The sequence below is a fragment of the Xiphophorus maculatus genome, chromosome 14, assembly GCF_002775205.1.
Source record: "Xiphophorus maculatus strain JP 163 A chromosome 14, X_maculatus-5.0-male, whole genome shotgun sequence".
Lineage (NCBI taxonomy): Eukaryota > Metazoa > Chordata > Actinopteri > Cyprinodontiformes > Poeciliidae > Xiphophorus > Xiphophorus maculatus.
Window position 1 is genome coordinate 26577589 of NC_036456.1, and position 25314 is coordinate 26602902.

At 41.1% G+C, this 25314-nt stretch overlaps 1 protein-coding gene across 2 annotated transcripts in view; it reads left to right on the forward strand.

Moving 5' to 3' along the window:
- Positions 1-2231: 2231 nt before the first annotated feature.
- Positions 2232-25314, forward strand: part of LOC102220736 (NACHT, LRR and PYD domains-containing protein 3-like) — a 46216-nt gene continuing 23133 nt past the window's right edge. Inside the window, exons 1-11 of one of the 2 annotated variants that reach the window (XM_023345665.1) lie at positions 2236-2363; positions 5827-5923; positions 5999-6097; positions 7848-7919; positions 10442-10517; positions 11250-11565; positions 14567-16361; positions 16442-16615; positions 21521-21694; positions 22477-22523; positions 22625-24454. In XM_023345665.1, the coding sequence (XP_023201433.1) occupies positions 2324-2363; positions 5827-5923; positions 5999-6097; positions 7848-7919; positions 10442-10517; positions 11250-11565; positions 14567-16361; positions 16442-16615; positions 21521-21694; positions 22477-22523; positions 22625-23148 (3414 nt within the window). In that variant the 5' untranslated portion in view covers positions 2236-2323 and the 3' untranslated portion in view covers positions 23149-24454. Of the gene's footprint in view, positions 2364-5826; positions 5924-5998; positions 6098-7847; positions 7920-10441; positions 10518-11249; positions 11566-14566; positions 16362-16441; positions 16616-21520; positions 21695-22476; positions 22524-22624; positions 24455-25314 lie in introns of those variants that run through there. The other variant, XM_023345660.1, reaches the window with a different exon arrangement.

Here is a 25314-nt window from a genome sequence, read left to right on the forward strand (position 1 = left end):
CCACAAAAGTTGGAGTTTTGTATAGAGTTACAGTCAAAGTTCGTTTGCGGCCTTTAACCTCAATTCCAAGATACTCAAAAGAGGTGAAGTGACCCAAAGAGATTTTACTACAATTTATGGTATTCTTAAATATTGAAGCCACGCCTCCTCCTTTTTTGTGTTTTCTATTCTCATTGAAGAAATTGTAGTTAGGAGGCGCAGATTCAATTAGTACGATCGATTCATTATTATCATTCAACCATGTTTCTGTCAGAAACATAACATCAATATTATGCTCAGTGATGAAATCATTAATTAATAGAGCTTTAGCACAGAGAGATCTGGTATTTAAAAGAGCTAGTTTAAGTGACTTGGAGGCCAAGAAATCTTCAGTCTGACGTTCTTTTAGGCAGGGGAACAGTCTGACGTTTGAATTAGGTCCCCTATATTTTATGTTTCTGTTTCTTGTAAATTTTCTTGTAGTGATCCGGACAGGTAATGTCCTGTTCTGCAGTGCCGAGGGGCCAGACACATTCTGGAGCAAGAAGGGTGTAAAGATAAAGTCTGGACCCCGGCCTCAGACCTCAGAAACGCAGAGTGATGGATCCTCTGGGACGTTAGAGTCAGGTGGCTTAAATGAAGTGAGGTCTGCTACGTGAGCGCTAAGGAGAGACGTCCCAAGTACAACCTGTTGATTCATTCCATCTGTAAATTTAAGAAACTCCGGTCCAGAAGACATTTCTCCATGTGTATCTTGTGAATCCTGTGAATAAGTGGGTGAGCAGAGAGGGAGGGGAGAAGGAGGAATGGAACCAGTCGCTCCGCCTCCAGTCGATTTATCAGCTGTTTTTGAAACTGTTTGTTCCTGATAAGGTTTCTTCCTAGTCAGAAATCCTTGAGCCTGTTCTTCTGAAGCGATGATCACGTTGCTGTCCTTGTTGATAAAATGAAAAAGATTTGCAGTGAGCAACTTTATCCCATGTTTATTAAGATTGCGTCCGCTTCTTCCAAAAAGGTGAAAGCGCTGCCAATAGATCCAGAGGTTATCGATGAAGGTCACTGAGCTGGCAGAGCAGCTTTTAATCAGCCATTTGTTTATCATGTCCAGCCTGGAGTGTTTTTCGTCTCCCCATTGAGGTGATGGAATTGGACCACTGAGAAATAACTTCATTTTTAACTTTCCCGTAGTGTTCAGTAGAATATTAAAGTCCTTTTTAGAATCTCAGATTTCTGCTTTGCCACATCGTTGGCTCCAACATGCACAACTAAGGACTCAATATCTGGCTGATCAGCGGTCAGCGAAAGAACTTTACGAGTTAAATCAGATACAGTGTCACCAGGAAAAGAAATCACTCTCGTTTTCTTAAGATTGCAAACGTGACTGATTCCATTTACTGCCTCATCTCCAACAATAAGCACTTTTGGCATACCTTTCGTTTTCCTGGTAGCCGCTTTGTCTTTAGGGGGTGGATGTGATGGTCTTGCCTCATTGTTGGTGTTTGAAGGCGAGGTTTCACTCAGAGGCTCAGGCTGGAGTACAGAAAATCTGTTTTTCAGTGGGATTCCCACAGAGTCAGAATGTTTTGAGGCCCGGGCTGGTCGCTCTGTCCTTGGGAGCGGGGTCGGTGGAACCATTTTGGTTGCAGCTGCTTGTTTGTTTTTCTTTGGTGGAGCAGGTGTTGAGGTTGAAGGTGGGTTTCGGCTCAGAGCCGGCCACGCTGATTCGTCAAGGTGAGGGGTTCTCCCTGTCAGTCGCCTCATCGGATCTGCGGTGTGAGACGTTTGCTTCGGCTTGGCACCCAGAGCGTTCCAGGGTGAGCTGCTTGATGCGAGGCGTACAGCCTCTCTGTTGATTTGAGGAAGAGTTGTCTGATTTCCACAGTTAGCGTTGATTTCAAAGTTCACTTCCAGCTGTTTGATCTTCATTTCTATAGACTGAAGTCGTTGTATAATACTGCTAATGTCCTTGGGGTCGGCCGGAGGCATTTTGTCCTGGTTCAACTTGGAGATGAAGAAAAGTAAGGTAAAAATAAAAGTAAGAAAATCCCCCAGTCCTTAGGTTTGTAGTAATCCAGTTGTGATGTTGAAAATGTGAATATAACTATAAAAACTGTCACTTTAAAAATAGCTCAGGCAAAGTTATCAGTAAAAACGGGAGAGAGCAGGACAAGCTGTTGCTCCTTCAGCTGCCACACATAATACTCTCTTGTGTTCAAATTACCCAGAATGTTCTGATGGTCTGGAAGAGGATGAAAGGGTGTCTGGAAATAAGGATGAAAAGCAGAGCAGCAGCAGCAGGAGCAGTAGAGAGGCATTTTTAAAGATCACTGTTGACTTCTTGAGAATGATGAATCTGGATGACCTAGCTGACCTTCTGCAGAGCAGTAAGAGAGTTACTTTTCTACATAAATAATAAATTTACCAACATTTTAAAAATGCTTGAAGAAAAGATAGTTACACACTGATTCTTTGAGAATACCTATGGTAGTTGACACCAGTTTTAATTTGCTTCAAAGATTAATTAGCCTTAGAAGTATTTCTTTTGACATAGTGGACCTTTTACAAGTTTCTAATATTTACTAATCTCTTCTGTCAGGCAGTCTTCAAAATGTGAGGTGCTTGTCATGTATTTTCAGCTTGGTGTCATAGAATAAACAGTTGGATATAAACACTGTTTCTGTTGAGCACTTTACTGTGTGACACCAGGTATGCATATGCAGTTGTAAAAATTTATCTTTGAGCGCTAAGGTCTGGGTTAGCTGTTGATTACTATAAACTACGGGTTAGGACAATTATTAACACTAGCAATTTAGATCAAAATAAACATCTTAGGGCAGAACTTGATCATCAGGAAAATAACAGCCAAAAACTCTAGTAAAGTTTTATGCTCATAGTAAGCTGTTATGTGTCAACAATGCAGAAAACACCACAAAATACACAATAAAACAAAATTAAAATAGTGTGTCCTAAGCTAATTTATCTCTGCCAAGACACAACTTCTTACTTGAGTCAAAATCAGGAATGATGTCTGATCTGATCATCATACATCTCAATAGTAGGCTAGCTGATATTTTTTTTTGTTTGTCTGCAACAATCCGCTGGAGCAAAATTAATTAGATTTTATAAATAATGCTTTTGTTATTTGCAGATTATTTTTCTTGAACTCAGTGTCAAGGACAAATGCTTTTTAAGTGCGATGCATTAAAGCAAAACATTAAATCACTCTTAAATTATAATTTTATCTTTGTTATCTTTTAGAGTCATTCATCACATGTCAACAAACACTAAAGTCTAACCTGAAGAAGAAACTCCAGATGTGTTTGAAGAAATTGCTAAATCAGGAAATCAAACATTTCTAAATCAGATTTACACAGAGCTCTACATCACAGAAGGAGACTCTGGAGAGTCAAATTGTACTATTTTTATGTTTTAGGTATCTACCTACTTTATCCACCTCTGACTATAATTATTAATGTAATATAATAAAAAAAAAACACAGAAAACTATGAAAGAAAAATCTAACAAGCTTGGAAATCCTCAATAGATGGACTTCTTTTTGTTATTAATTTAATATATAGCCTTCATACATAGAACTTGATGAAGCTGTTTTTAGAGCAGGGTGTGTCGATGTTAACTAAGGATCTGGTAATAATATCTAAAATATCTTTAACTGTGAGAACAGTTAAAGTGAAATAATGTTTTCTGTCCTACAGAACTGTTCATACCTTTGGAACATCTCCACATTTTGTCATGCTTTTTTTTCTCCCCTCCATCGGGTCTTTTAGCTTTCAGCTGATAGAAACAATCATTCAATGATCCTGATATATAAATCTTTACTCGGTCTAACCCCAGCATATTTATCCACTCTCCTACATAGAACTGTCAGTTCTCGCTCTCTACGTTCCAATAACATTATTCTTCTGCATTTCCCACGCTTTCGAACTGAAAAAGGGAAGCAGGCATTCAGTGTTTTGCCCCCACCACGTGGAATCAGTTGCAGTCTGAACTTAAGATGTCGGAAATGATTTCACTGGACTTATTTCGAGCAGTTCTTAAAGATAGGCAACAAGATTCTATGAAACAGTGATTGTTTTTAAATTGTTTTTATTGTTTTATACTTGTGCATATGTATTAATTGTTTTTATCTTGTAACCAGGTTGCTATGTATTGCAAATTTTTTGCCCAGGTCCCTCTTGAAAATGAGATCTAGATCTCAACGGGGTTTACCTGGTTAAATAAAAGAATAATAAATACATTTTGTGGGCTCTAGTGTCCCCTGTATGAAAGTAGGCTGACAGGAAGGGTTAAGACAGGGAGCAAATATTGCCGGGTCTGGGAATTGAACCCACTATAGCCGCGTCGAGGACTCAAGTCCTCCAAATGTGGGTCGCGCTATCGCCTACACCACCACAGCACGCCTAACACATTTCATCATGTTAAAATGACAAATTTCATCGTAATTTCATTGTATTATTTGTGACCCATCGTTAAAGTAGATTTGCGGAGTGTCAACAGATGAGATGCTGTGGGCAATAAAAGTTAAATATTCAGTCATGTTGGTTTATTGTGTTTTTGAACTGCATAACCCACAATTTCTTTGAAATGTTTCTAAGAACACTGTTTGATCCTACTTGTTTAAATGGTTGGATTAAAAGTAAAGTTCTGAGTTCAGTTTTCACAGGACATCAAATTACTAAAAGCATTGAAACCTGAGCTCTGGGTATTTTCCTCCCTCCTGTTTCCTACATGCTCAGTGCGGTTTTTCTTTACATTGAGGAACAGCTGAAGCTCATTTGATCCATTGTTTATCTTATAATGCAAGTTTTAGCCATTATTCTATCTTTTCTTTCTAGTTTGGCACCGTTTTGTTTTAATGTAGCCTAAACATGTACCTCGCCCCAATCTTTTGTCAGTTTCTCATGCTTGGGCTTATTCTCTAACAACGTTCTTATTTGAGCTTTGCTGCAAGTTTTTGAGCTTCATGCAAGGATTATGTATTTGTTTTTGTATTTCTAATTTAACTTTGACACATACAGCACACTGTACATGTCCTCACGTATTGTGGACAAAGCTAAAGTGAAACTAAAATTGTTCACATATATTTTCTGCACAGTTTAGACCAACACAGTGCAGTGTTTGCACTGTTCCCATGTTTACACTGGGAACAATCAGTGTTCCCACTGTAACCATACAGTGTTTACCCACCATCATCCATGTTCAATCTCACTCCACTAATTGTTCCATAACATAGGTTGGCATTTACAGAGCAGCATCTGACATTTGACTAAAATAACTTTCAACTTTATTAACTATTGTACTAATATTAATTGATTAATCATATTTACAAGCAGTTCAAAGTGCATAACACAGATATGAAGGTTGAAGGTTCTTTTATGGATTAATAACAGGAAAGTTAACATTTTGTTTAAATATTCAGTAGGAAGTACCAAATTAGTTCCTGAGTTTTTGCCACTTCCCTTTGTGTTTCTTTGTTGGCTTGTATTGTTGCATAATAATGTCAGCTGATAGTTTTGTGCTGCGTTCACAACAAACGTGTTTTGAGTGTCAGGCGTGTCTGGTTTACATTCAAAGTCTATGTGGTGGCGTGTTGAGGCTGTGAATCGTCCTCAACGCGCGTCTAGAGTAAAATGTCAAGCGTCTGACTTCAAAGTGTACACGGGTCGAACTTAAAACGACGGTTTTTGATGCGATTACACCAAAATTATGTTTGGTGTAATCGCAGCATTATTGGATGCGGTCGAATGATGTGAGAAAAAAACAATATATGTAGAGCTGCAGTACAGGTGAGTGATCGTCTCTGTAGATTAATATAAAAACTGTTTGCAGATCGATGTGTCCCTGAACGCAGCATCATGGATCAGAGTGAGGAGCTGAAAGAAGGAGAAACTCTGCCTCAGTCTGAGAACCAGAGCAAAGCTAAGAGGTGAAGTGACCTTCTACTGTTTTTGTGTCTTCACTCTGTTAGAGCAAAGCATAACTTAAGCAACTTTATTTACAGCAAACAATCTGACGATGAAGTGGAACCAGAATCCTGGGAGACTAGGTCCAAAGTAGATATTATTGATTTTAAATCAAACCTGCCTTCATCTAGAAAGAGGTAAGCTTCATATAAACAATCTAAATATCTAAAATGTGATCCCAACATATAAAAGTATATTTGCCCATGGAAGAAAATTTGTAACATTTTTTTATTGTACTTTTGTTTTAGTGATTTATTAATTTATCAGGTCAGTAGGTAATCAGACCTGGGTGGGGCTGTAAAACAAAACCAAAATATGTTGTTAATCACAGTTGAGTTATGATGCTGTAATTAGTGGATTATATTCCTTAGTTTGGTTGCTTATATGGTGACTGACAAGTGCAAAAACATGAAAGATTCAAACTCCAAAACACACAAAGACAAAAAAAAAATGCAATCACAAGAAAATAGAAGCAAAAACCTGTAGAAAACAAATGCAAAAATAAATAAATTAAATAAATGTTGCAACTGCAGACTGATATTTCTTTTTTGGATTATTTTAGTTGTTTCCTCTTTAGATAATTTCTTTATTGTTTGTTTTTCTTATACTTTGCCATTTTAGTTTATTCCTTGTATCACTACAGTTAGTCTTATTCTTTGTTTTCCTGATTTGTTTATTTAATGTTTCTTTCTAATTATGGTTTCATTTGGTTCAAGTTTCTTTCTCCCATTCACCTGCTACTTCCTGTCATCTTCTTCTTCGTGGTTTACACCAGTGGCAACATTTGGTTGTTGGTCATGTGCAGAAAATGTGCTTCTATTGCAGTTTTGTGAAATAAACCAATTTTGATACTGGCAAAAATAAAACACACCTCATCATAGTGCTAAAACTTTTCATAGAAAAACTTGAGTTTTTTCAAAAATGCTGCATTTCCATTAAGCAAATCAAACTGCACAATTATAAGGTCAATGGAAACACAAATACTGACTCGTTTTGTTACAACCCATACAACGGATCTCTTTAGTTCTCCCTTTAGCTCTGCTGCTCCCAGCCTGTTCCTATTCTTTTGTAAATTTTCTGTTTGCTTTAATAAACTCTCATCAGACTCTCCACAACTTTAATCTGCATTTTACATATTGACACAGACAAAATGCTGCAGCAATAGGAAATAGAAGCAAAAGGAAAAACGCTGCAAACTTGCACCACACAATAAAAATGCTCCAGATGTTGGACAAATCCATCCATCCATCCATCCATTTTCTAACACCCTTGTCCCTAGTGGGGTCAGGAGGTGCTGGTGCCTACCTCTAGCTAACATTTCAGGTGAGAGGCGGGGTCACCCTGGACAGGTCGCCAGTCTGTCGCAGTGGACAAATCCAAGGAGATTCAAACAACATAAGGGACCAGACCCTCAGTAAAGACGGAATTTCAAGATTTTAATCAGATGTGCAGAAGAAAGTTGGAGGAAGAAAGAAAAGTTGCTCTATATTTAATGTCATTTTCAAACGGCCAGTTTTTTGCAGTAGAACATCAGCATATATGCGTAAAACTAGCCACTTCAAACTCTCCCTAGTGGTCTGGAGTACTTCCATTTTGTGGAGCAAAGTTGCAGCTTTTCATACTTGGTTGCTTCTTTTATTTGTGTTATTTTACTGTTTACTTCTAAAAAACAGGCATGAAAGTTTGAAAAAGGAAAAAAAGATATCTTTTTCAAACTTTAAAATATATATTTTTTATTTACAGTCTGTTTTTTATGTTTTGCTGTTTGTTCATGTGTTTGGAGAGCATTTCACCATTTGTTGCACAGACAGTGAAATGGTTTTGGGTCAGGCCAATGCACCTGTCAGCCACTTTACTCTTACTGTACATGATTGTTTTACATGACAGAGCTCAGCCCTCACTGCCCAGCTGTTCATATGGACAACTGTCAGAAAACAACCAACCTCCATCTCCAAAGAGGTGAGCTGTTTGTAAATGTTGTAACTTGGTATACCTGGGCATTTGTTTCTGTTTTATAACCATCTTGACCTTTTCACCTGTACCTACTAGCTGAATACAGGAAGTGCAGCTGACATTATGTGTTCAACAGAATTCAGCTCGTCTTACTTTTCTTTTGTAGCTGACATCCGGGTTAGATTTTAAAAAGAATTTCCATTTCTCCTGTATTTGCATCTGAAGATGACAGTTGCTATCGTGAGAGCACTATTTGTTTTTTGCTTTGCATATCGTTTGTTTGCAGACACACCCAACTGTGGGCATGTTTTTTTTGTATCCTGGTACAGATGTATCTTACCAGACTGGAAAAGTGAGTTCAGATGCTGGGATGTTTTACTTATGTGCCAAACAGGTTTCATTTTGAGATCTGATAGAACTTAACATTTCAGCAGGTTTGGTTAATCTTCACCATAGGATGATCTGTAGGATGAAACTTAGAAAAAAGAAGAGAACAAATGCAGAGCAGAGAGACAGGTAGTGGACTCTGAAAAAAGTGGAATGTTGTTGGGTTGAAAAAAATGATGCAGGCTGTTGGAACTATTTATTTCTTTATCAATTTGAAATTTGTTAGTTTATTCTTAGTTTACTTTATATTATTGTATTATTTACAGAGTTTATTGTACTCTGTAAATAATTGCTGATTTTATTTATTTTTTGTTTCATTATTGTTATTATTTGTTCTCTAAGCAAGACAGGAAGAACTGTGAGTCCATTTTCTATAACTATAGGGACTGGTATAGGACCAGCATGCATTGGGTTGGGTCCTCTGTTTTTTTTTAACCAGAGCAGGAAACAATGAAAAGTTTGAACTTTGTTATTTGCTTGCCAAACTGGACAAAATAAACCATAAAGAACAACCTTCATGTTTTGGACATTGGACTTCTTTTACCTGCGTACAAAACTTCACCCCAGTGCATCAGTAGGGGCTCATTGATGGAACATTTATTGGATGTTTGGTTTGACAGACAATCACCACTACACACATTCTTATTTGTCAGGAGATACTACCAGAAGACTGCACAGCTAAAATGATTGAAGAGATGGATAAGAGGATGCTTGGTGTCATCTGGAAGGGGTTAAGTAGATAATGAGACTTGGTGGTGGAATGAAAAAGTCCAGGAGCAAATACAAACCAAGAAGAAATGGATCACTGAGACACATTTCTGAAGACTGGTGAGAGTAGATGGAAGTACAGAGAGTCACAGCGTATGATGAAGGTTTGGGAGGTAAAAGTCAAACAAAGGACATGTTGAAGGATAACTTATATTCTACATTAGACAGGACTGAGGGGGATAATGACTTGTACAGGTTGGTGAAGCAGACAGATAGAGGCCAAAAGGACATGTAGCAGGTTAGGGTGATTAAGAGTAAGGATGGAAATGTCCTGACAGATGCAAAGTATGTGTTGGGAAGATAGAAAATGACAGAATGTAGAGTAGAAGAGGCGACTTGTGGATCAGGAAGCAGCTAAGATTAGTTAGCTTTATTCCTCTGTAGATCCTACAGTTATGTACGTCTCCCTTGTTTTCGAAAAATCAGCACCATAACACTTTTCCACCATTCCTAAGTGATCTCTTCACTCTTCAAGATCTTGTTGAATAACCTAGTCTAAATTGTACTGTCACCACTCCAAAACACCTCCACACCTGCACAGCTATGTCTTCAGGACCAACTGCCTTTCTCCTCTTCAAAGCCTTTCTCACTTTATTCTAACTAAAGCTGCAAACACCGGTGAAGGCCCTCGCAGCTCAGAGCCACTCTGGCCTTCTGGTAAACACAGGAGCTCTGACTCTCCCACCCAGTTGCTGTCATGAACACTTTCACATGGAGCACACAGTTGTCCTCAGGCAGTACATTTGGCCACTAGGATTTATGGCTAAATGCATCAAAAATTTTAATTTCTTTAGTGTTAGAATTATTCCCAACCCCCTGGTGTTTCCTCCCTCACTCTTTTGTGTTCCCATGTATCTTCCCAGTTTCCCTGTGCTACCTTCTCCCTGCCCTCGGCCTGGCTCTTGCTTTAGCGACTTACACCTGTTATCTATTAGGTCATCAGCCCGCCCCACTTGTGGGGAAAACTTTCTCTTCCTCTGTTGATTCATGCCGGTATTCAAATATGAGCCAAAAACTAACGCAAGGCAAAGAACACAAAGTATCTCCATCCGACAAAACCCACAAATGTGTAGACAGTTTCTCTCTCATAAATAAAATTTGGCGCATTCACATCCAAACGACACAGGAACTGTATCGGTCACATGGTTTTCCTTGAAATGACATGGGGTTTCGTCTTCTTTGCTCGGCTCCTGTGCCAAGGTTTCTGTGTCATCTGGCCCAGCACTACTCCTGCCTGCTACTATTGGTCCACCTTCTAAACTTCATTATGACATTAATTTTATTACCTGTGTGGATCTACAGAAGCTTCCTTTTTTTCTTGTGTGTGTGTGGAGAGCTGTAATGTGAGCAAAGTGTTTATGATTCCTCCACAGAGTGAAGCAGAGCTCAGAGGTTCCTAGTGGTCAGTCTCAACAACAGCATCAAACAAAGCTGGACTCCAGGGCTAAGGTCAGTATATGTACATCTACTGCTTTCTGTCTATTGTGTTCATAGTCATCTCTATGCCGCAAATTATAAACCAGTAGATTTTCCACCAGCACTTACTTTGTTCTAACAATCACTCACAATTGGTTATGTCGTGGGGAAAAAAAACTATTTCCAAGCACTGTTCAGGTAAACTCACTTAATCAGGTTTATGCATGAATTGTGCACAACTCAGAGAGCTTGTAGGACAATCAATCATGAAGCAAGTCTGGATGAAAAGCTCTGCCAGGCAGAGACAACACATGAGTTTTATACAAAAAGGATAAGGGATCCAAAGCATGGGAAACAGACTGGTTCCCATGCAGCTGGGGAAAACAACATCCAACCTTGTACATGTAACCCAAATAGTTTTACCTTGATGGGAATATACAGGAACTTAGAATAAACATATAGCAATACAACTAGCAGGTGTGACCTTATTGTAATTTTTCCACATCACTTATTTAGCTCCACTATTGGAGCACAATGAACAATGGCCCCAGAAAAGAACTGACAAGAGTCTGTTGAGGAAAATTCTCTATTGAGTTAAAGTTGATGGAAATATTGTGCAAATAATTTAGATTACATTTACAATAAAATTTCACTTTAAAAAAATTTTAATAGGTCATCCCCCAACTCATAAACCTCTAAATTTAATGGTAGTTCACAGCATTGGCTAAACCATTGAGGTCTTAGTTTTCTATTATTCCATTTTAGGAGCTGAAAAAGAAGATTTTCACCTTTGAGAAACGGCGGCTGAAAAAGGTGAAAAAAGTGAAAGAGATTCAATTGGTTTCACTGGAAGATATCCGAGTGAAACCACTGTGGATGCACTGGGTTCCAGACGATCCACTGGAAAATATCCTAGTTGAGCCACTGGATCTGGAAAGTGTCCCAGAACGTATTGCCTGCCATAAATCGGAGGATGAAGTTTTGCTGGAAGTAGAAGAACCGCAGATGGAGAGCGGAGAAGTATTTGAGAAGATCACACTAAGCTTCATGAAGAGGAAGAAGCTTGCTGACCTTCAAAGTAGTAAGACAATTTCTGTAAAAAGTGTAAATGATGTGGAATTGATTAATGAATCTTTCTTTCAATGGTGGTAAGAGTTCGTCCCACAATTGATAGGTTGCCGATTTGATACCTGCTCCGTCCAGGCTGGTGCATGGCAGCCATACCTCTGTTAGATATATATTTAGAGGCTCCAAAATGAGATTCAACTACTTTTGTTGCACAGTGGATTTTTCTTCTTTTGGTTGCATTTTGCATGTTTATAATCTGTGTAGTTTTTTCCCCCTTTAACACCTCAGACACTCTGAATTGGATCTGGTCCTCTGATAAGGAGGGGGACCACAGTAATTAGCTGCTCATAGAGCAGTGTTTCTCAATTACGGTCCTAAGGCCCCCCCTGCCCTGCATGTTTTAGGTGTTTCCCTTCTGCCACACACCTGGATTGAATCTTTGGGTGATTAACAGGCTTCTGCAGTATTTGGTGGCTTCAGAAGACGTCATGCAATCATTTAATCAGCTGTTCTGGTATAGAGGCACATCTAAAACATGCAGAGCAGGGGGGCTGAGAAGCATTGTCATAGAGGTATTTGCAAAGACTAATACATGCAAGATAAAGGGAGCTAAGGTAAAGTACAGATTTGGTGGAATACATATGTATTCCAGGTGAGGAGCAATGCGGTTCGAGAGCGTCGCAGAATCAGCTGTGTGCAGACCTGAGGAGTACGCTGCAGGCAGATTGCTACAGTTTGAAGCAACACAGCAAGCGGGGCTCAACCAGTGGCTCCTGGTACCAAATGTGGCCTCTCACCTGGTGTCTCTTAAAGACAGCTGCTGGACCATGACAAATATTTAGAAGATAAACTGTTTAATTTAGTGTACTGCTGAGGGGAATTGGAATAAATTATTTTCAACTTGATATTTGTTGTTTGGGGTTTCGAGTTGTTTGTTCCCTCTTGTACCTAAGACGGGGTGTGGGTCCATACTGGTCACACATTTACATTATGATGTTTACAAATTTTCAGTCTCCCTCCTTAAGTCTCTGGGTGCTGGACTGTGCATTTTGAGGAGTTTCCTTGTTTTGAAATCTGACTGTTTGACAGACCCCATTAGTGGAGTTAAATAGCCAATTGTGAGCCAGATTAGAGATGATTTTTGGATTGTGGGTTGCAGCCCGTCGGAGTAGATCTGAGGGTTTTTTTTCTCTTTTTCAACCTCTTTGGAGGAAATGTTTTTTTTTTGTTCCTCATTTGGATATTGTGTAGTTGGACTTGTTTTGGCAAATATTTTTTGTATTTTGTTATGCTGCGTAAACATAGAAACAGGGTGGTTTACAACAAAAAGCAGCTGATATTGGAAAAGCTGAAATAATACAACAGCTAAAGCCAGAAATTCAATAGGAGTGGAAAAGGCATTGTGGATGCAGAGTAGGAGCAAAGAAGAGAGAGAGAAAGAGGAAATTCAAACCATCTTTACCATCCAGCATAAAGGGCAACATGAGCTCATTAGCTAATAAGATGGATGAACGTCAAGCCCTAACTAGAACTCAGCAAGAGTACAAGGAATGCAACATAATGTGCTTTATGGAGACATGCCTGCAGGATTGTATCCCTGACTCCATCTCTCTGCCAGACTTCCTGACTATACGAGTTTAGAGAAATTAGAGAAAGAGCAGCTGGCAAAAGAAGGGAGGTGGACTAGCAGTGATTGTAAACAACAGATGATGTCTGTAATGACTCAGAGGAACACAGAAAATCAGCTACGACACAGGGGTGAGTAATAAACTAATATTTATTTTGAAAGACCAAGCAGACAGGGCAGGGCTGATTAGTGTGTGGAATATACACTAACCTGGTTTGTTAATCATCTACTTGGCCGAGGGACTAAGAATGGAGCAGATGCTGGACTGACGGAGCGCTTAGGGATGAGTACCCGTGGAGGAGGAGCGTTGATGTGGAGTGGCGCTCCTGCTATCTGCGTTGGTCCATGATGATGGACTAGGTCCCCCTCCATGTTCAGCAAAATCACAATTCCTAATCCAAATCCTGGGTCAGACGGGCTCCAAAGAGGAAGTGAGCAGTATCTGTAGGAGTAGGTGTGGGTCGAGATCCAGATAGACAACCAGCAACAATCTGACAAGGGCAAGGTGAGGGGGCAAATCCAGCGAACAAAAGTGAGGTCACAACAATGAGGGCGAGATGAACAGTGCAGGAAAACTACTTGCATAATGTGTTCAATAATTTAGCAGCGTGAGTGTGACTGAGTGAGACTTAAGAAAGGAAACAATTAGATAGATACCAAGTCATGACTAAGTTGTAACACTGTCAGATCTGTGGATCCATTTTCTTTGGTTGGGTGAACAAACTCAGTAGGCTGTAGTAGGCTATTTAGTGTAACACGGAAGAAAAAGCTAAGGTTGTTGTTTTTCCGTATATCCAGTGGGTGGTGCAGGTTGCTATAATCGATAGTAGCCACACAGGGACACCTGCTAGAAGAAAACAAATGCACCCAGTACAACACTTTCATTCTACTGGCTGATAGATTGCCAAGCAACGGTAATTTTTTTGATCCAAAGACAAGCAGAAAATGATGATGAACATCAGGAAAGATGTTGTTCCTTGTGGAATATAGAAATACTTTTGAACCTTCCATCTTACCTGCATATAGCCTCTATCACTGAGGTTGCTTGTACTTTAGAATCCCAGTAGTTCAGCATTTTCTTGTCTGTGTGTTTTGTTTCAGTAGCAAAATTTGAAAATATTATATGTTGATATTATTAGGATTAAATAATAACTCAGTTAATAGCATATAAAAACTGAGAAGTACATGCTCTTTTAATGTTTTATCTAAATAATTCAGTTGTGTTTTATATATAAATCTGGCTAAAAGATTTAAATGGTTGGTTCTTAGATGTTTTGATTTAGAAGCTATAAAAATATAACAAACGGAAAAGATTTGTAATAATTTTAAAGTTAAATATATAACAAGTCAAGAAATTATATTAATTTGTTTTTTTGCATTCATTTAGAATCATTCACCACCTGTCAACAAACACTAAAGTCTAACATGAAGAAAAAGTTCCAGTCTGTGTTTGAAGGAATCGCAAAATCAGGAAATCAAAGCTTTCTACATGAGATCTACACAGAGCTCTACATCACAGAGGGAGGATCTGAAGAGGTCAATAATGAACATGAGGTCAGGCAGATTGAAACAGTGTCCTGGAAACCAGAAAGGCCAGAAACGGCAATTAGACATGGAGACATATTTAAACCCTCACCTGAAAGAGAAGAACCAATTAAAACAGTAATGACAACAGGAGTGGCTGGCATTGGGAAAACAGTCCTAACACAGAAGTTCACTCTGGACTGGGCAGAAGACCAAACCAACCAGGACATCCAGTTCACGTTTCCATTCACATTCAGAGAGTTGAATCTGTTAAAAGACCAGCAGTTCAGCTTGGTGGAGCTTGTTCACCACTTTTTTAGTGAAACCAGAGGAATATTAAAATTTGAAGAGTTAAAGGTTGTGTTCATCTTTGATGGTTTGGATGAGAGTCGACTTCCACTGGACTTCCACAACAATGAGATCCTGACAGATGTTACAAAGTCCACCTCAGTAGATGTTCTTCTGACGAACCTTATTAGCGGAAACCTGCTTCCCAAAGCTCACCTCTGGATAACCACACGACCTGCAGCAGCTAATAAGATTCCTCCTGAGTTTATTGGCATGAGGACAGAGATCAGAGGATTCACTAACCCACAGAAGGACAATTACTTCACAAAAAGATTTAGATATAAGAAGGAGGCCAGAATAGTAATCTCCCATATAAAAAAATCAAGAAGCCTCCACATTATGTGCCACATCCCAATCTTCTGCTGGATCACTGCTACAGTTGTGGAAGACATGTTGAACAAAAGTGATGAAGAGCAGCTGCCAAAGACTCTGACTGAGATGTACATTCACTTCCTGGTGGTGCAGACCAAACTGAAGGGCATCAAGTATGATGGAGGAGCTGAGACAGATTCACACTGGAGCGCAGAGAACCAGAAGATGATCGAGTCTCTGGGAAAACTTGCTTTTGATCAGCTGCAGAAAAGAAACCTGATCTTCTATGAATCAGACCTGGCAGAGTGTGGCATCGATATCAGAGCAGCTTCAGTGTGCTCAGGAGTGTTCACACAGATCTTCAGAGAAGAAAGAAGTTTGTACCAGAGTAAAGTATTCTGCTTTGTCCACCTGAGTGTTCAGGAGTTTCTGGCTGCTCTTCATGTTCACTTCACCTTCATCAAATCAGGAATCAATCTGCTGGCAAAGGAAGAAATGAAATCAAAGGACTTTGAAACAAGACGCCATGAATCCTCAGAGATAGAAATGTACAAGAGTGCTGTGGACATGGCCCTAGAGAGTCCAGATGGACACCTGGACTTGTTCCTCCGCTTTCTACTTGGTCTTTCACTGGAGACCAATAGGTGTCGCTTAGGAGGCCTTGTGAGACAGACGGAAGAAAGCTTGACAGCTAACACACACACAGCCCAGTACATCAGAGAGAAGATGAATAATCATCTGTGTGTTGAGAAAAGCATCAATCTGTTCCACTGTCTAAGTGAACTAAATGATCAGTCTCTGATGGAGGAAATCCAACAATCTCTACGTACAGGAAGTCTTTCAGCACACCAGCTGTCTCCTGCTCAGTGGTCAGCTCTGCACTTCATCCTACTTTCATCAGAGAAAGATCTGGAGACATTTGACCTAAAGAAATACTGTGCTTCACAGGAAGCTCTTCAGAGATTGCTGCCAATAGCCAACACCTCCAGCAAAGCTATGTAAGTACAGGTGTAGTCAGTTTTATAAAAGTGCCTAATAACGATAATACAATTACTTTGTATTATCTTTGTCTTTTCAGACTGAGTGGGTGTAACCTCTCAGAGAGAAGTTGTGAAGCTCTGTCCTCATTTATCAGCTCAACGACCTCTAGTCTGAGAGATCTGGACCTGAGTAACAATGACCTGACAGATTCAGGAGTGAAGCTGCTCTGTGAGGGACTGATGAGTCCCAACTGTGAACTCAAGATTCTCAGGTAATTTAAATTCTATGTTTCACATTTTATGTAAAATATAGAGTGTAAAATTCTTTCCATCTATCCATCCATCTTCTTCCGCTTATCCGGGGTCGGGTCGCGGGGGTAGCAGCTTCAGAAGGGAGGCCCAGACTTCCCTCTCCCGGCCACTTCTTCCAGCTCTTCCGGGGGAATCCCGAGGCGTTCCCAGGCCAGCCGAGAGACATAGTCCCTCCAGCGTGTCCTGGGTCTTCCCTGGGGCCTCCTCCCGGTGGGACGTGCCCGGAACACCTCACCAGGGAGGCGTCCAGGAGGCATCCTGACCAGATGCCCGAGCCACCTCAACTGGCTCCTCTCGATGTGAAGGAGCAGCGGCTCTACTCTGAGTCCCTCCCGGATGACTGAGCTTCTCACCCTATCTCTAAGGGAGAGCCCAGCCACCCTACGGAGAAAACCCATTTCGGCCGCTTGTATCCGCGATCTCGTTCTTTCGGTCATGACCCAAAGCTCATGACCATAGATGAGGGTGGGAACGTAGATTGACCGGTAAATCGAGAGCTTCGCTTTTTGGCTCAGCTCTCTCTTCACCACGACGGACCGGTACAGCGCCCGCTTGATGGCAGACGCTGCGCCAATCCGCCTGTCGATCTCCCGCTCCCTTCTTCCCCCATTCGTGAACAAGATCCCGAGATACTTGAACTCCTCCACTTGGGGCAGGACACCCCCCCTGACTCGGAGAAGGCACTCTACCCTTTTCCGGCTCAAGACCATGGCCTTGGATTTGGAGGCACTGATCCCCATCCCGGCCGCTTCACACTCGGCTGCGAACCGCTCCAGCGAGAGCTGCAGATCACAATCTGATGAAGCCAAAAGGACCACATCATCTGCAAAAAGCAGAGATGAGATCCTAAGGCCACCAAATCGGATCCCCTCAACACCTTGGCTGCGCCTAGAAATTCTGTCCATGAAAGTGATGAACAGAATCGGTGACAAAGGGCAGCCCTGGCGGAGTCCAACTCTCGCCGGAAACGAGCCCGACTTACTGCCGGCAATGCGGACCAGACTCTGACACCGGTCATACAGGGACCTGACAGCCCGTATCAAAGGGCCCGGTACCCCATACTCCCGGAGAACCCCCCACAGGGCTCCCCGAGGGACACAGTCGAACGCCTTCTCCAAGTCCACAAAACACATGTAGACTGGTTGGGCGAACTCCCGTGCACCCTCCAGGACCCTGCCGAGGGTGTAGAGCTGGTCCAGTGTTCCACGACCAGGACGAAAACCACACTGCTCTTCCTGAATCCGAGGTTCGACTATCCGACGGACCCTCCTCTCCAGGACCCCCGAATAGACCTTGCCAGGGAGGCTTAAGAGTGTGACCCCTCTGTAATTGGAGCACACCCTCCGGTCCCCCTTTTTGAACAGGGGGACCACCACCCCAGTCTGCCAATCCAGGGGAACTGCCCCCGATGTCCATGCAATATTGCAGAGTCGCGTCAACCAACACACCTTAAGGCTCCGCCCGGAGAGCCTTAAGGAACTCCGGGCGGATCTCATCCACCCCCGGGGCCTTGCCACCGAGGAGCTTTTTAACCACCTCGGCGACCTCATCCCCAGAGATTGGAGAGCCCAACCCAGAGTCCCCAGGCTCCGCTTCCTCAATGGAAGGCATGTTGGTGGGATTGAGGAGGTCTTCGAAGTACTCTGCCCACCGGCCCACAACGTCCCGAGTAGAGGTCAGCAGCACACCATCCCCACTATAAACAGTGTTGGTGCTGCACCGCTTCCCCCCCCGAGACGCCGGATGGTGGACCAGAATCGCCTAGAAGCCGTACGGAAGTCTTTCTCCATGGTCTCTCCAAACTCCTCCCACGCCCGAGTTTTTGCCTCAGCAACCGCCCGAGCCGCATGCCGCTTCGCCCGCCGGTACCCATCAGCTGCTTCCAGAGTCCCACAGGCCAAAAAGGCCCGATAGGACTCCTTCTTCAGCCTGACGGCATCCCTCACCGAAGGTGTCCACCAACGGGTTCGAGGGTTGCCGCCGCGACAGGCACCGACAACCTTGCGGCCACAGCTCCGATCGGCCGCCTCGACAAAGGAGGTACGGAACATGGTCCACTCAGACTCCATGTCCCCCACCTCCCCCGGGACGTGTTCGAAGTTTTGCCGGAGATGGGAGTTAAGGCTCCGTCTCACAGGGGATTCCGCCAGACGTTCCCAGCAGACCCTCACAACACGTTTGGGCCTGCCAGGTCTGACCGGCTTTCTCCCCCACCACCGGAGCCAACTCACCACCAGTAGTGGTCAGTGGACAGCTCCGCACCTCTCTTCACCCGAGTGTCCAAGACATACGGCCACAGATCCGATGAAACGATGACAAAGTCGATCATCGAACTGCGGCCTAGGGTGTCCTGGTACCAAGTGCACATATGGACACCCTTATGCTTGAACATGGTGTTCGTTATGGACAATCCATGGCGAGCACAGAAGTCCAGCAATAGAACACCACTCGAGTTCAGGTCGGGCGGGCCGTTCCTCCCAACCACGCCCCTCCAGGTCCCACTATCGTTGCCCACGTGAGCGTTGAAGTCTTTGTTTTACATTTTTAGAAACATGTCTAAAGCATTTTTTTTTGTGTACATTTTAAAAAGAAAACTGTACCAAGTATTGAGTTTTCTCTGACTTGGCAGTAGAGAGCAGTTGCAGCAAAAACAGCCTCATTGCTGATATGAAGTGGGCGAGTCAGTCCAGCAAAACATTACTATCTAGGGAAAAACATAAAAAATATAATACTTTTGAGTAATACAATGAACAAGGAATTTTTCTTACTTGTCTAAGGGAAATAATATGAAAGTTTTAATTTGACCTGTATAATACCATGCTACTGTAAAAAATATGTTACATGTTTCAGATTAATCAAGGTAACTCGAGTATAAATGCAAAATGGTCTTCACGTGAAAATCTTCACTTGTTGTAGGGATGTACAATATATTGTCAACAATATCAGAATCGACGAATGTTAGTTACATTTTCAAACATCAGTATTGATCCCAGCAACGATCAACAACCAGTGTCAAAATATATATCTTTCCTCCCAAGTCATAGTTCTCATTCTTGCTGACATGCTCCCCCCAGCAACAGCAGTTTGCAAATTGTTTTTATTTTGTAGACGTTCAGAATAAATGTGTAAAATTGGTCCCTCTGTATGAAAGTAGTGGCTTTAAACTATATCTGTAAAATATTCCAAGTTCTTCTTTTTTTTCCAGATTTTGTTGCTTTTGTTTACTGATTTGAAGGTATTTCTCTTTTTTAATCTACACAAAGTAGTCACTAACAGATTTTCACTTTGTTAGTGGGAAAAAGGGAATTTTTTTGTACATTTCCTAAAAATGTAAAATGTAATTTTGAAAAGTTACTTAGGTATTTGCTATCTTTATTATGGCGTTGAAGACTCAGCTGATGTGCACCCTGTTTTCACTGATTGGTTAAATGTGTCTAACATTTGACTGATCAATTAAGCTTAATTTGCTATAGGTAAATTAAGTCAGTCAACTTAATTTACTGGTAGTAAATTAAGTTGACTGAACATTATTTGTAATGGAACAAATTTGTCTAGAAAATGTCTTGCAGGTGACTAATCGGAGCAGAAACTAAAGAATGACATCAAAGGAATTGTCTCTAAACCTTTGAGATTAAAGTGTCTAAAATCACAAATTTGCTGAACGTTATAAAAAAATAAAGCATTTTTGGCAGCACTGCATGTAATGAAAAGCACTGAAGTTACTAGTGCTTATATTTATTTGTAATGTAAGAAGTTTAGAACCACCAGGACCCTCTGCAATATGAAACTGAGTATTTGTACTGAGGGTTGAGATGAGGATGAGAGCAGTCAGACCCAGGGCGAAGTGAGAAAAATGTTTTAATGAGGTCAAAATGCAAAGATGCTCTGGAACACGGCCAAGCACAACAAATGCCACCATGCAGCAATCACAGCAAAGGAACACAGAGGATCCAGGGATAATCAGATGACAGGTGAACTTAAATACATGTGAGGGATATCAGGACATGAGGGACAGCTGGAACCAATAATGGGGAATGACACATGGAAACAATATACAGTACTCTGGTCAAATAAACAAATACGTTGGTTTGGACTTTGCAAGTTGTTAGATCAAGTCAAGAGATGGAAAATAGTCTAGATTGATAAAATCTAGACGACGTTCTAGTGTGTTATAGAAAGTGGTCTAGACTGTGTGTTATAATGTGTTGTTAACAAAGGAGATTTGCCAAAGGACTGCCTGTGCTCCTGAGTCTGAGGTGTTTAATTCTATGATTGGTCTGGTTGGATCAGGGTGGGAGCTTTGATTTTTTTTTTTTTTTGTTCAAGTCAGAAGATTTTTCTGCTTCTGGGGATTAAATGAATATTTTTTGGTGGATATGAGACTGTTGAGGGTAACTGCAGTTTGTCTATCATAATGAAGTGACAGTAAAAGTTGGCAAAACATAGGAAACATTGCAACTATTTACAAGAAGATGAAGTTGGCCAGTTGAGGACCGTTTAAACCTTTTCCAGGTCTGTCTTCATCTGCCTGCTCCCCAGAATGAATCCCAAGAAGATCCATTCAATTGGAGAGAATCTGTTGAGATTAATGGGAAATATACCAAGATGTAGTTTTGAATTAGCAGAATTTTTTGACCAATGCAACCCCACTTTGTCATTCTAATTTTTAGGTAGCAACACTGGGAGATAGAAAATATAATATTTACTATTTGTCAGGCCAACAGGCCAGGATCTAGACTGCTGCTCAACAGACACGGTTCTCTAACCTTCTTAGCAGGCCAACTAATTATTCTAACAGTTCTAACCAATGTGTCACTTTGAGAATATAGATGATTTTTTTCAACATTATGTGTTTGTGTCTGCAGGCTTTCAGGCTGCCTGATCACAGAGGAAGGCTGTGCTGCTCTGGCTTCAGCTCTGACTGTGAACTCCTCTCACCTGACGGAGCTGGACCTCAGCTACAATAATCCAGGAGAGGCAGGAATGAAGAGTCTAGCAGCTATATTGAAGAATCCAAGCTTCAAACTGGACTCTCTGAGGTAAGGAAATATTTTCCGCAGCCACATAGTGCTACGCTATTGCTTAATGCTAGATTCAGAACTGACAGTGCAAAATATGGCAGCAGTCACTAGGCGAGAGGTCAGGTACACTCTGTACAGGCTGTCAGTCCATCACAGCATAACATTTTTTTTTCTTTTTTAATCTAAATTTGAAAACGGGGCTGTGACTAAAAATTGGATCTAATTCATAAACATGAATTGATCTTGTCATGAATTGTGGTGTGAAGTCGTGAGGCAAACGCTGAGTTCACAGGTTGGTGTACGAAGATAAAGATTTTAATGGAGATCCAAGATATAAAAGTCCAAAAACCCAGGCAGCACAGCTGAGTGGAAAGCTCTGGCTTAACACTGGTAGCAACAGGGCAACCAAATGGACAACAAAGACAGACTTGTAGGACACATAGGACTAGGACACGACAAAGACACAGAAACACAGGTGACATTAAATACACAGAGGGTAATCACAGAACGAGACACACCTGGGAACAATTAAGGGGTAGACAGGACAACACCGAGACCTAAAACACAGAGAACTCAAAACACGGAAAAAACCCAATCCCGACAGATCTATACCTTTTTAATTTCTTGCTGTATGTTTAGGATTATTCATGCTGGGATTTGAACTTTATTAAATAATATACAGCTTATGCAACAGAATGAGGAAAAGGAATCTGTTATAACTGAACTGATAGTACCAATAAAATATTAGACATTGGTAACAGAAAAGTGGTAATACCATCAAAACGCCTCCTTTCTTACAGCATGGAGCCTGCAGGACACAAATGGATGACAGCAGGTCTGAGGAAGTGTAAGGGCATTTTTGATTCATAGCAGATTGTCTCATCTTTACATGAATGAATTCAGAAAATTATACATCAGTAACGGCATTGTGTTTGTTCTGTCCTTCAGATTCCTGTCCACTAACAGTCGACCTAAACACTGTAAACAAATTCCTCAAACTTTCTGATGAAAACAGGAAAGTGACACGTGTGGAAGAGAAGCAGCCGTATCCTGATCATCCAGACAGATTTGATCTCCATCAGCTGCTGTGTACTGATGGTTTGACTGGTTGCAGTTACTGGGAGGTGGAGTGGAGTGGAAAAGTCTACATATCAGTGAGTTACAGGGGAATAAAAAGAAAGGGAGAGAGTGATGACTGCTGGTTTGGATTTAATAATAACTCCTGGTGTCTAATCTGCTCAGATGATGGTTATACTGTCTGGCATGATAGTAAAAAGGTTTTTATCCATTCCTCCTCGTCTCTCTCTGGCAGAGTAGCTGTGTATGTGGACTGTCCTGCTGGGACTCTGTCCTTCTACAGAGTCTCTTCAGATACACTGATCCACCTCTACACCTTTAACACCAAATTCGCTGAACCACTTTATCCAGGATTTGGTGTCGGGATCGTTCCAGGGAGTTGGTGCTCATTTTAGTCATTTTTTCAAGGTGGAAGCAACCTAACTTTTTTAAGTCCAAGATATGTTCTTAGATTAACATCTATGTAAGTAAGACTTTATTTTAATCCTGTGTTGATTCACATTTTTTTAAGATCAATTTATTTAACATGCAATTAAACACAAAGGTTTCTGTACTTTTTGTATGCAATTTACTAGTGACTGTGAAGATTGGGCTCTAGAGTAATGGAAGAAGATCGTGTGGTCCAAGTTCAGATTTACCCAGTCACACACAGTCATTATAGAGCTAATTCTTAATGTCTATATTCCTAAGATTTCATCAGACGTAACTCATTTGCATTCAAAAGAGTAAAAAACAACAAAACATTAAAATAGACTGACACCACTTCACAAAATATAAGTCATTAACAGGCAGATAATCTTACCAGCAGTATCTGAACCCAGTCTCTATACAACAATTTATCAGATGCATACACTCAAAATCTCAAAAACAGAAACCTCCAATAACAGTTTAAATTATGTGAACAAGTTTGATTTAAAAGAAGCCATTGTTGGCTCTTGAACTGTTGTATTTGTTTATTGTGAAGCACTGTATGTTTTTTTTTGCTTGTAAGATGCTATTGAAGTAAGGAAGGAACCTTGTGCAAATAACTACAAAGGGACCACAGACTCCACAAATCTGAAGTCTAAAAGAAGGAGGCTCTGAACTAGAAGATATATCTCCTTTTATTTTTAACTTAGTATAGGGAATCAATATCAAACTCTGATCATAGGACGACAGGCACCTAAAAGGGACAAAAGGATGCATAAGCCCTTTGATATTCACTGGTGCCTGTCTGTGAAGAGTTCTCCAAGTCAGTAAAATAATCTTAATGCATTTTTCACTTTAAACACATGTTGAAACTTTTGTATCAATACAGATCTAAAATTCACATTTTCTGTGCAAAATGGCCCATCTACTAGTATTCTACCTAGCCTGCTTACTGCTCTGCCTAAGAGAATATAATTTAAAATCTCCTTAATAGTTTACAAAGCACTTCATAATAGAAACCCAGGCTACATTTCTGATCTTCTTCAACCATATGTACCACTCAGACCTCTAAGATCATCAGAATCAAACCTACTAACTATTCTGAGAGTCAGAAGTAAATATGGTGAAGCAGCTTTTAGCTTTTATGCTCCAACACTCTGGAATAAGCTTCCTGCTCATTGTAAGACTGCCCCTACCTTGTGTTTATTTAAAACAAGATTAAAAACTTTTTATTTGAAGTACCCTATACTTAATTTTTTTAAATTCTATTCATTCACTGTATTTAAAATTTTAATGTTTACTTTGTCTATTTTTAATCTGCTTGATTTTTTTTATTACTATCTTCTTGTTTGTTGTTTTTAACTTTCTTGTACAGGCACCTTGAAATAAAGCATTTTTGGCAGCACTGAATGTAAGGATTTGAGTTTCTCTGTGTGTTTATTTTGGGTTTCGGTGTCTTGAGTCTCTGTGTTGTCCTGTCTACCCCTTGATTGTTCCCAGGTGTGTCTCGTTCCGTGATTACCCTTTGTGTATTTAATGCCACCTGTGTCTCTTTGTCTTTGTCTGGTGTCGTACCAGTCTGGCATTTCGGTCATTCAATTGTACCAGTTGCTACCAGCTTTGAGCTTAAAGTGTCTGCTTATCTGTGCTGCCTGGATTTTGGATTTTTGGTATTGCATTTCACCATTAAATCATCTTAATTCACTTCAACCTGGGTCCTCTGCGTCAACCTCACCACCTCTCACCGCATTTCACGAAGGACCCGACCACAAGTACGGTGAGGAATGCTAAGAAAAGGAACATCAACATGGACCCAACTCCTTGGAATGAGTTAAAGGAAACAATGAAGGACTTTAGAGAAATTATGGCAGAGCCATACTTTGTGTTCAGATGCCTGTAGGTTACCATCATGCTCCTTTTGGTGTTGGAGGGCAGGTCTGCCCATTTCCGTTTGGTGGAGCAGCAGTGGGAAGCAGGGTGGGAACGCCAGACAGCTATTGCCGTCATGGCTGGCGACCATCTGTCTCCTAAGCCGAACTTTCGTTCCACCGCTCCAGCATCTCCGGGACCAGTACCACCTCCAGCCGGAGCTCCAGCATTCACCTCAGCTCCAACCACGCCTCTAGTGCCCGCCCCTGTAGGTGGGTTCTCTG